Source organism: Rattus norvegicus, chromosome 7 (genome assembly GCF_021556685.1).
Source record: "Rattus norvegicus strain SHRSP/BbbUtx chromosome 7, alternate assembly SHRSP_T2T, whole genome shotgun sequence".
Lineage (NCBI taxonomy): Eukaryota > Metazoa > Chordata > Mammalia > Rodentia > Muridae > Rattus > Rattus norvegicus.
In genome coordinates this window covers 41975785-41990036 of record NC_141540.1, presented here as the reverse complement: position 1 = coordinate 41990036, position 14252 = coordinate 41975785, and the positions used below count along the sequence as shown (strand labels likewise).

At 38.0% G+C, this 14252-nt stretch overlaps 1 protein-coding gene and 1 long non-coding RNA gene across 4 annotated transcripts in view; one reads left to right on the top strand and one right to left on the bottom strand.

The window, feature by feature from the left end:
• Dcn (decorin) overlaps positions 1-10914 on the bottom strand; it is a 40081-nt gene extending 29167 nt beyond the window's left edge. The window contains exons 1-2 of one of the 3 annotated variants that reach the window (NM_024129.2): positions 10859-10914; positions 6846-7065 (exon numbers count right to left, since the gene is read on the bottom strand). In NM_024129.2, the coding sequence (NP_077043.1) occupies positions 6846-7041 (196 nt within the window). In that variant the 5' untranslated portion in view covers positions 7042-7065; positions 10859-10914. Of the gene's footprint in view, positions 1-6845; positions 7066-7388; positions 7606-7917; positions 8076-10858 lie in introns of those variants that run through there. The other 2 variants (NM_001437772.1, XM_087555993.1) reach the window with 2 other exon arrangements.
• A 246-nt stretch (positions 10915-11160) lies between these two features.
• The window catches only part of LOC120093566 (uncharacterized), a 43602-nt gene continuing 40510 nt past the window's right edge, over positions 11161-14252 (top strand). The window contains exon 1 of the long non-coding RNA XR_015625305.1: positions 11161-11323. This is a non-coding gene — a long non-coding RNA (uncharacterized LOC120093566). The remainder of the gene's footprint in view (positions 11324-14252) is intronic.

The window sequence follows — 14252 nt, the reverse complement described above, 5'->3', positions numbered from 1 at the left end:
GAAGGATTGCAAGCCCCAAGGGGATAGGATCTCCACAGGAAGACCAACAGAGTCAACTAACCTGGACCACTGCAGCTCTCAGATTCTGAACCACCAACCAAAGAATATTGAACTGGACCTATTCCTCCACACACTTATGGAGCAGCTATGCAGCTTGGTCTTCATCTGAGTCCTAACCAACCGGATCCAGGGCTTTCCCAAAAGCTGTTGCCTAAATGTAGCATATGTTCTTCTAGCTAGGATGCCTTGTCTGACCTGAGTGGGAGAGGAAGTATCTAGACTTGAAGTGCCAGGATCAGGAGATACCAAAGGGGATTCCCATCTGCTCAGAGGAGAAGAAGAGTGGGGATGAGGGAAGTATTGTGGAAGTGGGTAACAGGGAGGGGACAGTGAGTGGAATATAAAGCGAACAAAGAAAACTAAATTAATTTTTAAAAAATCAAGCTACCTTGTCTTCCTACACTGAATAGTTCGTGAGCATGCTCCTGAAACTTTTTTGTTACATCATGCTATCAAGTCTGTCATGTTGTGACAAAACTGTCTTCATTTTACTCCTAAGTTCTCAGTTATCAAATGAATCTGCCTGCCAATTATGCTGTGTCCTTTGTCTTCACCTGTGAATTGTTCTCTCTTCTCTGACTATGATATATTTTAAGGCATCTTTAGTCACATGTGTGACTGCAAGAGTTTGTTCTTTTGTACATGGTCCTGGGGTCTGGGTTAATAACTTCTTTTCAAGGTATGCATTTATCTTGAAGGAGGATAAATTATAAGCTGCTAAGTGGAGAAATAGATGCACATTCATGGAGACATATTGACCAAAACCTACACACAGATTAATTTTGAATTTGTTTACTAGATGTACACTTTCACTTGATATGAGTCAAGATAACATAATAAAGTTGGAACCTCAACTTTTTCAAGAAATGACTTGGAAGGAGCACAAAGGGAAATTTGTGGAAGTACAATTTAAAGGTGACTGAAGAGATTTTTGAAACTGGAGAGTGGCCCTAGTTCGCAGCTCACTATAAGAGTGTGAACATTCAAGATGCTAAATTTAGTCATGGGTGATACTAACCTCTCCCTGGAACTGTGCATTGTGTGTATGATATGGAGCATAATAAACATTAATTAGGTATGGAAGAAGCACTTCAATATTTACAGAATCCTTGATAATATATACATTAAGCTACTGTTATTTTTAGTTTACTCATTATGATCATTTTATTTAATTTTTATTATTTATTTCATCATATATTATGCATTATATGAAATTTCTGGAACTTATCTAAAAGCTATTTGACATAGGGTACATATAATAATTATTAAAGTTCAATGAACTAGTTGAAGTTCTTCACTCAATTTAAAATTTTCATCTTATTAAAGAAATTAAGGATGATTTTATTTGTATGTATGTGATTTTTTGCCTGCATGTATGTTTTTTGTACCACATGTGTGCCTAGTGATGATGGAGGTCCATCCAGTGTATATTGAATATCTCGTGGACCTAGAGTTACAAATGGTGGCTAACTACCGTGTGCATGTTGGGATATTTACATAATTTCTCTCTTATTATTTTAATTTTAAGATTACATTTTTGTCTTTTTCATTATGGCCACAAAGTATAAGTGTCCCTGAAAGCATATATAAATGGTACCTTTCAGAAGATACCCTTTATGAGAACTCAGTAAATTATATTACAAATTAATTTTCTATCACTGGTAGAGCTGGTATCAATTCCTATTATGATTTGTATCAATCATAATAAAATTAACCTCCTTTTTCTTTTGCTTTTGAATAGAGTCTACAACTCTCTGTTTTTCTCTTCTCTACATTACAGTTATTAATGAAGCTTATCCTAGAAACTGAAACCTACTTTTCAGGTATGTGAAACACAGATTTTTTTATTTAAAGATCGTATCCCTGAGTTGATTCTTCTTGTGAGTAATGTATAATGCTGTGTGCATTTTTGCTCCATAAAGTTCAGGACTTTCCAAGAGTTTATCTACAAAGGTCCATGTGTGGATAGAAAGCCTTCATTCAGTTAGCAGATGCTTGGCAACAAATGACTATATCCAAATCTGCTCTAATCCACCTACTCTTATTTAATTAGGACAGAGACCCCAGTTTTTTTAAATCAATAAAGTATTAGATATGTTGAGACCATGTTTAGCTTCAGAGTGACTTGGATTAAAATTAATTCAGCTATGAATTAGAGATGATTGAATGCCAAGTTCAACACTTGAGACTTTATTCTCACTTGAAAACACGAGATGGAAATACCTTAGAGTTAAGAATCATTTTGATGGCTAAACACTGTCAGTTCAAACTAAACCTAATCTTCAGTGTTTATAAAAGGAGATGATAGGTTACGGCAACATTATGTCTTTACCTTTTATTTCCATAATATCTCCTTATTTGCCTAGGACGACCTTTAAACTCTGTCTCTGTCTTTTTCACCTTTCTCTACCTCTCTGTGTATCTGTTTCTCTCCTCTCCATTTCTCTGTCTTTCTCTGTCTCTTCTTCAGTCTTTCTCAGTCTCTATGTGTCTCTCTGATTCTGTCTCTCTGATTCTCTCTCTCTCTCTCTCTCTCTCTCTCTCTCTCTCTCTCTGTCTCTCCCTCTCTCTCTCTCTCTGTCTCTCCCTGTAGCCCAAACAGGCCTTGAACTTGCAACTGCCCCTATCATCAGTTTCCTGAGTAGCTGAGAACATCGTATTTTCCCTCCACACCTGGGTTTGTATGGCTTCATGAGCCATGCACATATGAAACAATAATTTCCAAGAAAGATAGAATACATATCATTAATTGCCTTGGGGTTTAGATGCTTGTCTTTGAAGTAGTATCCTGAATATAAAAGAATGTTTATGTGTGTTTTTAGTTCTTGTCTAGCAATGTAAATTGCATGTCCATTCATTAAATAGGAAAAGAAGCTCTTAAAATATCAAGTTCCATATAGGAGAGGGCAAAGTAAGTTTGAGTTCAAGGCTATTTATCCATATAGACAAAATTCTTTCGACTTTTGGATTATTTTAAAGGCATTGAGATACCTTTCAAATACCAGTCATTATGTGCTTAATTCAAAAAACTAAACAATGATTGTGGATATCTGACTTTTTAGAACTCATATATTTTAGCACTGAGATAAACATTATTACCAAATCATGCTCCTTGGTGACCCCTGGACCCAACACCAATAACAGAGCCAAGCTCAATAAGCAGTAGACATTATCTTCTTCCAAGATACCAAGCACAGAGCAGAACATCTGATTAAGATCAAGATTAGACATCTTTCAACATTTGGAAAGGAATGAGCTACATTATCCCCATCTTTTCTATTAGCTGTTCTTGGCAGTGAATAGTTCTCCTGCACCCATGGGGATGAAGGGACCTCTCTGACATGTACCCAGGCGTAGAACATCTGATGGTCATGTGCTACTTTTAATACTCTGAGGACCCTCCATACCATTTTCTATAAGGGCTATCCTTATTTTAGTTCTGTCCCACATAGTTCAAAGACTCCCTCTTTTGACATCCTTCTAAGAATTGACTACTTTAGCATTCCTGATAAAGTCATTTTTCCTACTGTTCAGTGATAAGCATTTCCCCAAATGATGATGGATTTTTAGTGTATTTTATTTCATACATTAATGGGTCAGTTCTGAGAAATGTGTATTCAGGTCTATTGTTCATTTTGAAAATGTAACTGTTAACATTGATTAATGCTTGTCAAAGAAGGGAGCTTTTACACATTTTCATTTATTTTATGATCTAAAACAAGAAGTCTGGCAAGGGATCAGAAAGTTTGCTCTCAATTAGGATCTCTCATGCATTTGTAACCAAATATTAATAGGACAAAAGGTCATGGAAGTCTAGTCTGGACTGGATCCCCCAAGAGTTACTCTTATGAATAGCATTCTAAGTTGGAGCTGTCTGGAGTACTTAAGGTTGCCTTTCTAGGCACAGCCTCTATCTCTGTCTTTCTCCCTTACTATATATATATATATATAGATAGATAGATAGATAGATAGATAGATAGATAGATAGATAGATATAGATATAGATATAGATATAGATATAGATATAGATATATAGATATAGATATAGATATAGATATATGTGTGTGTGTGTGTTTTGTTTTTGTTTTTTGCTAGTAGATTTTTTTGCAGTTCCTTATATGTCCTGAAAAAAGAAAATGCTCATAATTGTATTGTTAAAAATATGCTCTCCCATTGTATAGTCTGTCTCCAACCTCTATTGTTCCATTTTCTAGATGTAAGCTTTGTAATTTGATACAATACTATGTTCTAATATGTGTTAAGTAATGAATGGTTAGAGAAATTGTGGTATACATATACAAGCAACTACTGTTCATTAAAACTGTTCAATCCTGTCTTTTGCAACATGAGAAAGCTATGTTAAGCAGATCGAGCAAGAAATAAAAAGATAGGTAATATATGATCTCACTCCTCTGTGGAACATATACAAGCTGATCTTACAGAAGTTAAGCGTGGAATGATGCCAATAGGTAGGTGGAAAGGGTTAGTGAGGAAAATCTGATAACCCAGGGTTACAAAGCGCAGTTAGGGAATGATATTTTGTGGTAGATTACATGATCAGGCAACTCTTGATAAGTACAGTGCACCAAATGCTGGAGGAAAAGATTTGTAAAGATTATTTTCATGGGTAAGTGCTAAATGTTTGAGATGATGGGTATGTTTAGCAGATTTAAGCATAACTCAGTGTATCTGTGTGTCAAAATGCTACATAGTAAAAGTATATAAAATCACATATCTGTTAATAGCAAATGTAAAAGGAATGAACTGCTCTGTCTTCTTGATAACAACTGGACTTCCTCATAGGATAAAAACTACATTTGCTGCTTGATTTTTTTCAAAAAAGAGTTCTTTATCTGATAAAGATAGAAGAGAGAATATGGGTCTCACCCTGAATTCTGGTTTAAATCACAAACTGAATTCTAATGAAACAGGCATAAGTATTTGGCTGGCCATCATCTATGGCAAATTCATGTTAACTCTCTCAGTCCTCCGTGCTCTAGAAAAGCAGTTAATGATGCTACACTGAAAACTACTAGCACCAAGCATCCCATGCATCTTCCAGAAGCTTCTGCATTTCCTCGCACACAGAGCTTTAGCCTCTCACTGCTCATTTATTCTCTTTGAAAAGACTGTTTAAGGATCAATGTTGTTGAACACTGGCACAAATAACACTTACAGCAGTGGCTCTCAACCTGTGGGTTCCAACCCCGTTGACAAACTTCTATCTCCAAAAGTATTTACATTGCAATTCATAAGAGTAGCAAAATCGCAGTTAGAATTGGCAACAAGAAATAATTTTATCACTGGGGGAGGGACAGGGACACCTCAACACAAGGGACTATATTAAAGTGTCACAGCATTTGGAAAGTTGAGAACCACTGCCTTAGAGGAAAACACACAGTCAAGCAGTTAAGTAGAAAATCTCTACTTATTAAATACTATATAGTCAATATTGACAAAAGTTTAAACATTGTATCTCTTTTGGCTCATTAAAATCTCCGACAATGACAGTTCTAAGGGAACTGTAGTGTATATTCCCAGGCATAGTGTGCCACTGGCCTTCTAAGGGCAGAATATACTTACCAGATCAATGAGCGATCAGAGAAACTACCTGTGGTCTCCTGAAAGCATCCATGTTCACCCTCACTCAGGTTTTAAAGTGTCAGCATTGAAGACTGAGATGAGCGTTCTTGGCTATCAATGTTGACCAGTTTAGTTCTGTTTGTCTGTGCTCCTTTGTATAGTGTATTTTTCTGGTCAATTAAAATTACCGACCATTTCTCTGCAAAATATGACTAGCAAATTGCCCTGAATAACTACAGGCTTCTCCAAGAAGCATCTTCTTATGCTGTGCTATTTCTTCTATGCAAGACACACAGCAAAATACCAGTCCTGTGACCATATTTTCCTTTAGTATAAGAAAATATACAAGTAAAGAGGAAGAGGTAAAGCAGCAGTCATGAGAACCAAGTGCATTAACCTTTGGTTCAACTGCTGGGTCTCCAGACTTTCTGAAGATTTATCTTCTAGTCATGAGGCTCTTGGAATTCCAGGCCAATTTTTACTTTCAAAAGGATAAGCCAGCTGTCTTTAGTGGATCAGGCTAAAGTTTCAGAATCTGAGATTATATCAGATATTTACATTGTGCTCTGGTTATAAATATTACTTTTGAAAAGTTCTAAAGACCATAATCAGCTGTCTAAGCTACGTGGGAACTCAGACCAGAGAATGAAGGGAATACTTCTGCATCTTGAAGATAATTTTCTGTTGCACAATCTAACTCATTTTGCTTCTGATAACTATGTCTTTTGCAAGTTAGTAATGTTTAATATCAGTTGCCTTGACCCTGTAAAGAGCAAAGGTACTTTCTAAGTTTTCATAGTATCTAACATCTTAGGAAAACAGATCAATAATTTTTTAAAAAAGAAAATGAAAATTAGAAAGAAAAAAACATCCTTCTGGAAATAAAATATAGATAATGCACTGTTAGACATTTTACTCTGCAAAAAAGGGAGTCTATTTAAGTCATTAAGATTTTTAGTGATTTACTGCATATCTTTTCAGAGCTGATTGAAAAGGGTTAGAAGTGGGGCAGTGCAGTGTGGAAAGTCTAAAGGGTCCTAGCCCCAAAGCTAATTCATTTTCTCCTTGACTGTTTCCCCTACTCCTCATTAGGCGGTGCTTATTTCTCTTCTGGAATTGCAGAATGAGACCTGAAAGGGCCAAGCACTCAAGAGAATTCAGTTCCATGAAGAAGAGGCATAGGCTTGGCCAGACTCACTTACCCAGATCAGAACACTGCACCACTCGGAGATGGCATTGGCATCGGTAGGGGCACATAGATATCAGGGGATTGTCAGGGTCGTAAGGGATTATGCCAGAGGCCTCATCTTCTAGCATGAAGTCAAATAATCCTCTCTGCTCAAATGGTCCAGCCCAAGAGACTTGCGCCAGAAGGAATAAGACGAGAGTTGCCTTCATGGTTGTCTCATGCGTTTTCACCACCTGGGAAACGGGGAAGTAAAGCAAAGGGTTTCTGAGAAAGGATGTCACTTGGTTTATGTGTGACTCGTTACATAATAACTCGTAGCAGAGTGAGTACAGAGAAAAAGTATAGAAAATAGCATTGGTTATGAAGAAGTCACGCATTCACAAAATGTCTTTTGAAAAGTCAGTAAAGTTGGTCACAGACATGAGCAAGCCATTTCCATGCCAATAGCAATTCAGACAGTATTAAAGAGCACGTTTCATCCTGGGGTCTGGATGAAGATGATATGTTAGATCACTGGCCGAATGTCCTTGAATAAGAAATCATGATGGTTTTTTACCATGCTGGCTCAGTGCTGCATATGACAGTCAAATAAAAACTGTGCCTATGCACTAAGAAAACTCCACTTTCTACCAGAAACACCTCCTCAAACACTGTTCGTCTCACAGATCCTCCTGTGTTTTCTTTGATCTCACCCATCACCTCATAAACTGTTGTAAAAATCTCCAACTCATTTCTGCTCTGAACATTTCTCTTATGCCAGATCATCTTCCAATGTTGTTGCCCAAGTCCCTGTCCAAAATTTAAGGTTTGCCTTGTTCAGGTCCACTGACACCATTAGTGGACATCTTATGACCTTGTCGATGATAACCATGTTTGCTGAGTTGGATGCGAAGCCAGTCATTATTTGGTACCTATCAGTACTTAAAGCTACAATTCTCTGCATTCTCTCTCTCTCTGTTTCTGTGTCTCTTTCTCTCTCATTCTCTCTCTCTCTCTCTCTCTCTCTCTCTCTCTCTCTCTCTCTCTCTCCCAAGACTTCACTTCAACTCCTACACTTAGACATCTTTGACATTTTGATTACCTACCTTCTGAAGAAGTTTACAGATTACGTGAGAGTCTGGGTTTCTCCCCTGTATCTCCTGACTCCTCCGAGCAGGAGCCTGCTCGTTGCCTCTTCTGTGATCTGAGAACGATACTCTGACCTCTTTTAATGAACTTATCACATGTTATAATGTGTTTTTTGTGCTTACTCTGCCCCAGTGTTAGTGGATGTTCTCCCTCAGGGCGTGCCTTATTAGTCCCTGTTCTGCACCCATGCCTTGCACAATATTTTGAACACAAGTGACTCAGCCACCATCAGTTTATTAATAACACAGTGCACTCTGTTTGCTCCAAGAAACCAAACACATCTGATGTTTTAAAGCACAAATTGTATATTCACGGAAAATTTCTAGTTATGATATGAATTAAATAACTCAAAATGAACAGTCTAGAGAGAGATCCAGCAACCTGATTTTGAACTGACATGGCTTAAGATCTCTCTGCAGCTCTTATAAGTAGTCCTCAAACATTGCAGGCTTACTTACAGACTCATGGTCTCAAGAAGACCTGCGTCTCTGCAAATCCAATGACACGCTCTCTTGGATTTACTGCTACTATTTTTCATTACTAGCTAGTAAATGAAGAAAAGAAAAAGATATCTTTTGAACATATAACAGAATGTATATCCTTGAAGCTTTTTGCAGCTCCACTAGGAAATAAGCAAATGCTTTGCAATTATTTTTTAAAAAAAATTCTCCTTTCATTTTTAATTCATATTTAATACTGGAGTGTGACTAAAACAGAACAACCCATACAGAATTGTGATTTTTCAATTAAAAAGATCGTAAAGGTTATGATTCACATGACTTCCCCAAATTCAAGGACAAGTGCCCTCTAACAACCCACTCCCACTCGATTACCGTTTAGGGAGGTTATTGTTTAGGGATGTTTCTTTGGATTGCAGTAAAGGAGAAGCCTTCTCTCTGTTTCACATTAAGATCCAATGTTAATGGTTTACCATAAGTTTGCTGGCCTTGCATATTTAATGCCTTGTAACTTTAGAAGAAGAAGAAGAAGAAGAAGAAGAAGAAGAAGAAGAAGAAGAAGAAGAAGAAGAAGAAGAAGAAGAAGAAGAAGAAGAAGAAGAAGAAACAAAGTAATCTCATATTTAATGAAGAATAAGGAGCATTTCTGCAGATGTCTCTTTGTGATCCACTCTCCAGTGCTGATGTGCCTGGTGGCTTTACTAGCAGCCCTAAAAAGGAATTGTTGAGCATAAGCTCCGAAACACCGTCGTTATTTATGTTTGTTTACCTTGTTAAAATAGTACAAATTCCCTGCTCAAGCTTCCTTTAGATTAAAGCCTGATACAGTCAGACTGCATACCACTTCAGCACTTCAGTAACTCTCTCTCTCTCTCTCTCTCTCTCTCTCTCTCTCTCTCTCTCTCTCTCTCTCTCTCTCTCTCTCGTTCTCGTGTGTGTATGTGGGGGGTGTGGGTGTATGTGAATGTGTGTGTGCATGCATGGTGTGTTTGCATGTGTTGCAAGCATGTTTGTGAATTCTGCTATCCTAAAATGGTGTGCATATAAATTTTGTTCAAATTCTCTTATGAAATTCCTTTTAAATATTTTTTATAATACTCAAAGAGCCAGCATGTTTAGAGGAATTAACTTAAGAGAAATCTTAAGTGCCAATAGTCCTCAAGGTAACTTCAGTGCTGATCTTTTTTCCTTTTGTGATAAATAACAACTGGAATAGCACAAAGAAATTTACAAAGAAAGGAGGTTGTAACTGAAGCAACACTTTTTATATCGCATGGAAACTGTTACTCTCAAATATTTGTAAAGCCACTCTTTCCTTAAAAATAGTTGTTTTGGTTCAAAAATGTCTCACCAAAAGGAATTCGTCTGACCCCTAAACATTCCTTTATTTGATTAGCTGTTTCATCCAGGTTGACTTCAATGTAAACATGCTTATACCATTGTTAGGTGTTTCAGAGTTAAAACTTAACATGTACGTATCAAGAAAATCTGCAAATACAGAACAAGAACACTTAAATCCCTCATTATAAGGTGAATTAAAAACTTCAGTAACAACAGCAATAATTAAAATATAAGCAATAAAAATGCATTTGTCCATGAACAAGAGCTACAAAAAAAAAGTCCAATGTTTCTTTCGGGGAGGTCTGCTAAAATAAACAGCGACAGGGAGGGAAAAGCCACAGGCACAGAGATCACTGGGGCACACCTAACCAGTGGTCCTCTGCTTACTCTGCTTTAAGTTAAAATGAGAATCAACCCCCACCCTCACCTCCTAGTGAATGCACCTCATAAGAAAGGTTCATTTGCATTGAAATTATTGACAGGAACATTTATTTATAGCCAAAGAGGTATGCAGCTGTATTATCTCGGATCTTTAACATAATATATATTTCCAGTGTTCCTTTTCACCTTTCTGGTAATAATTCCTGTTCATTTTTGCTGTTGCAGAAGTAGACATTATATTTCTATAGCCAGAAACTTGACCTGCTGAGGTTTTAAAGGTTTGTGAAGTTTGCAAGAATCCAGCACCAGAAGAAATCCTTAAATACCTAACTTAGGCACAAGCAATATGCTAGTTACAAATGCTTTTCTGCTAACAGTTTCTAAAGAGCAAAGCATTTCATCGGTACAAATGCAAAAATATCATTATAGTCAGTCATGGTGTTAGGTTACAAGTTTTTAATAAGCATATTTGCAAGAACAGAAGAGAGAGCACGAAAACAAAAACATTGCATCCAAGCAGTATTTTTTTCTTTTTTACCGACTACTTAATTTCTGTTTTTCAAACAACTCGTTTCTAATGTTGTATCAACATTATACAAAGTTTAGCACGACTTTCCTTCTCGTTCCTTTTTCTCACCAGATATTTCCTTCTGCCCTCCACTTGACAGAAGCTTTATTAGCCTGTAGCAGAGTTCAGGACAATTATTGAAAGCCATACCTTTTAATCCGGGTATTTGCCACCGGAGCCCTCAAAGCTGCGATGTAATTAACACTAAGTAATGCAGCCCAAGCAAGAGAGTTTGCAGGTGTGGAAAGGAGGAGGGGGTGGTGCTGCTCTGTGACTGTCACTAGGTTGAAAACCTCCTGCTTCTACTCCATAGCACAGTTAAACACTAAGGTTTCACTGAGTGAGCACATCCAGCTGACACCCACATTAGATCATATGGTAATGATACGTCTCTTGTACTGTAGCCAGAAACTTTATCGGCCCCGTTCTTTCTCCCCCTCCACGTTTGCTTTATTCCTTTCGCATCCGCCCAGCATTCCAAACTGCTTTTGTAGTCCAGTGGAGCAACTTGATTTGAAATTTGTCTTTTCTTTTTTTAAAGATTAGAACTGAAGAGTTTGTCTCCCCACCCCACCCCCAACCCCATTCCAGTCTCCACCTTTTCCCGCCTTGTTTGTAAGTAGTATTTATTATCATGCTGAAATGATATTTTGTTTCTTGCTTTAGAGATGTGAGGGTCTGGGAAATGGAGTGACATTAATCCTATAGCCGTTTTGCAAAGAAGACTGGGTAGACTTCCACAGAATTAGACCCGTGGGCTCCGAAGATCAAGGGCTGCGTAGTTCCCTGTGCATTTTGAATGCATTTCTGTGGTGTTCTGGGACAAAGCCAGAATTTAATCTGGAAAATATGTTGTTTATTACTTTCATTACCCACGGCTTCAAAAACTTCCTTGCTGTCTACCCCTTGTTTTTGTGAAATAAAACACATAGAAACTAGGAGCAGATTACAATATAATTTGTAGGTTAAAAAAATGATTTTTACAGATGGGTCCTCTATGTAATCAGGACTTTCTGTGGTTCTTTTTAAACTTCAGTAAATAGAAGGAAAAAAGAAGGAGAAGAGAGAGCAAATAGAGTAAGAGTGTTTATTCAGGCGGTGTAGAAAGTTTCTGGAGATTTTATAATTCCATCTCTGGAGGCTGCGGGCTGTTCTGTTTGCCTTCCCAGGTTCTGACTTGCATTTTTATGCCCAGGCCTCTAGGCTCTCATCAGGTGGGGACTTGAAATCACCATCTGTGAAAAAGGGGAAGATTCCCCCATCCTTCCTCTACCCATCTAACTGCATGCTTCGACAGGAAATATTCTCGAGCTTTTCGAGGCTGAGAAATTAAATTCTTGAGAGGAAATCTGAAGAGGGGGAGAATGGAGCTAAACTTATTTTGACTTCTTTCCCAAGTCTTAACTGCCTGTCTTTTAACTGATCATTCCACACACACCGTTCTTGCACTGAGTTACAACAGACTGGGTTATTCTGCTGGTTTAGAAAGTGGAGAGTCCAAGTGTTGGTTGACATTGGGGTAAAGACCTTTCTCCTGGCATTAATTTACTTTCTCCTCTGAGTGTTGCTTGTATTTATGTTTCCTCTGACCTGTGATGACTCCTTGCTCATATTACAATAATTTTGTCTTATTCCCAAAGAATCTATGGAGCCCCTCTAACATAGTTACAATGGATTGCACTATGGTCAATGTCTTTCTTAATCCCTCATTTGTCTCTTAGCAACACTGAACTTCACTCTAGTGAATCAAATTATGGCAGCAGTCATTGGGTAATGTAGAATAAGACAGGAAAGGGATAAGAAAGAAAAGTTGCAGAAGCTGAAGGGGCTTGCAACCCCATAAGAAAAACAATACCAACCAACTAGAGATTAAACCACCATCCCAAAAGTACACATGGACAGACCCATGGCTCCAGCTGCATATGTAGCAGAGGATGGCCTTGTTGGGCATCAATGGGAGGAGAAGCCCTTGATCCAGGCCAAAGCTGAAGCCCCGAGTGTAGGGGAATGTCAGGACAAGGAGATGGGAAGGGGTGTGTGGTTGGGTGGGGGAAGACCCTCATAAAAGAAGGGGAAGCGGAGATGGGAAAGGGGGTTTGTGGACAGGAAACCGGGAAAGGGAATAACATTTGAAACGTAAATAAAAAATATCCAATAAAAAAATCTCAAAAAGAAAAAAAGAAAGGAAAAGTAGCATAAAGTTGGCAAGAGGAAAAGAAAGATGTATATAAATTAGCTTAAATTTCTACTAGTGGGGCTACTAGGTTTAAGGTTTGTATCTGGGTTCTTCCCTTTAATGAGAGGTTTAGGAATCAAAGCAACTCCCCTAACCTCCCTGAGCTTCAATTTCTGCACCTGTGGGCTGCATAGAAAACAGAACTCAGTGGTTAGCCTTAGACGGAGCATGAGAGAAGACAATGTGTGGAAAGAATTTATTTCAACTTACTTTTAGTATGACCTCTCCATAAACGTTACTTTCTGTTATTTTCTGATGTGTTACGCATTTTACTATTGAGCCAGCCAAGGAGAAGAGTTGCTGTTTCCGTTCTGAAAACGTAAAAATCTAGCACCAGTGATGTGTCCGTGCAAATGCAGCTAGGAAGGAGAAAAGCAGAGAGCAACTCCAGGGATTCTCATTCTGATCCGAGACAGGTGACCTAGCTGTACTGCATCATAAGGAGGAGAAACATAAGCACAGCGAGAGTTACTATTGAATCGCTGAGATAATATGCCTCCTCGTTTTCAAAACTGTGCTGAAGTTCAATACTGGGACCTGAGAGACCGCTTAGAAGACAAAGGTACTTATGGCTCCTGGCCTGTCAATTTCCATTGGACTTCAGGAAGCCAGGTAAAGGTAGAAATAAAGAGGCAATGCCCCAATCGCACATCACACACACTCATACATATCACACATATCACACACACACACACACACACACACACACACACACACTCACTCACTCACTTTAATCATCATCACCCAATTTTTAACAATTTTTAAGAAGTTAAAATAGTTCATATACTTTGTTGATGGGTATATGTAGAAACAAATGCTTCTGTTATGTCATGCTTTTTTTTTTAATTTAGCGACAACTTTTAAATTTCTACACATTTATCAAACTTCATCTTATTTAGGAACAGCTGTTATATTAGTATTATATCAAAGATACCCTTCTTTCTTTTTCTTTATTTTTTTAGGTACAAGGACATAGATCACCACGCAGTCATATACAGTTAAGTAAAAGCAACAAGAGGACACCATCAATGGGTCTCATGTGTATGCACTGTAGCATAAAGAGTGACTCAGAGGCTGAAGACTGTGCTTTTTGTGGATAGCTTAAGCCTCCCCATCTGCAACTTCTGAGGGGTGGATTTTCTGAAACCCGGAGAATATAGATAGGTGAAATATTCCAGTTCAGAGTGGATACCATGGATGTTGCAAAACGCCACTCACACTGTAATTCCCACTGACAGCCCACCAGCAAGTACGGTTGAAACAAAGCGACAAAGACAGAATTCTTTCTCAGCAAAGGTTCCTGAATAG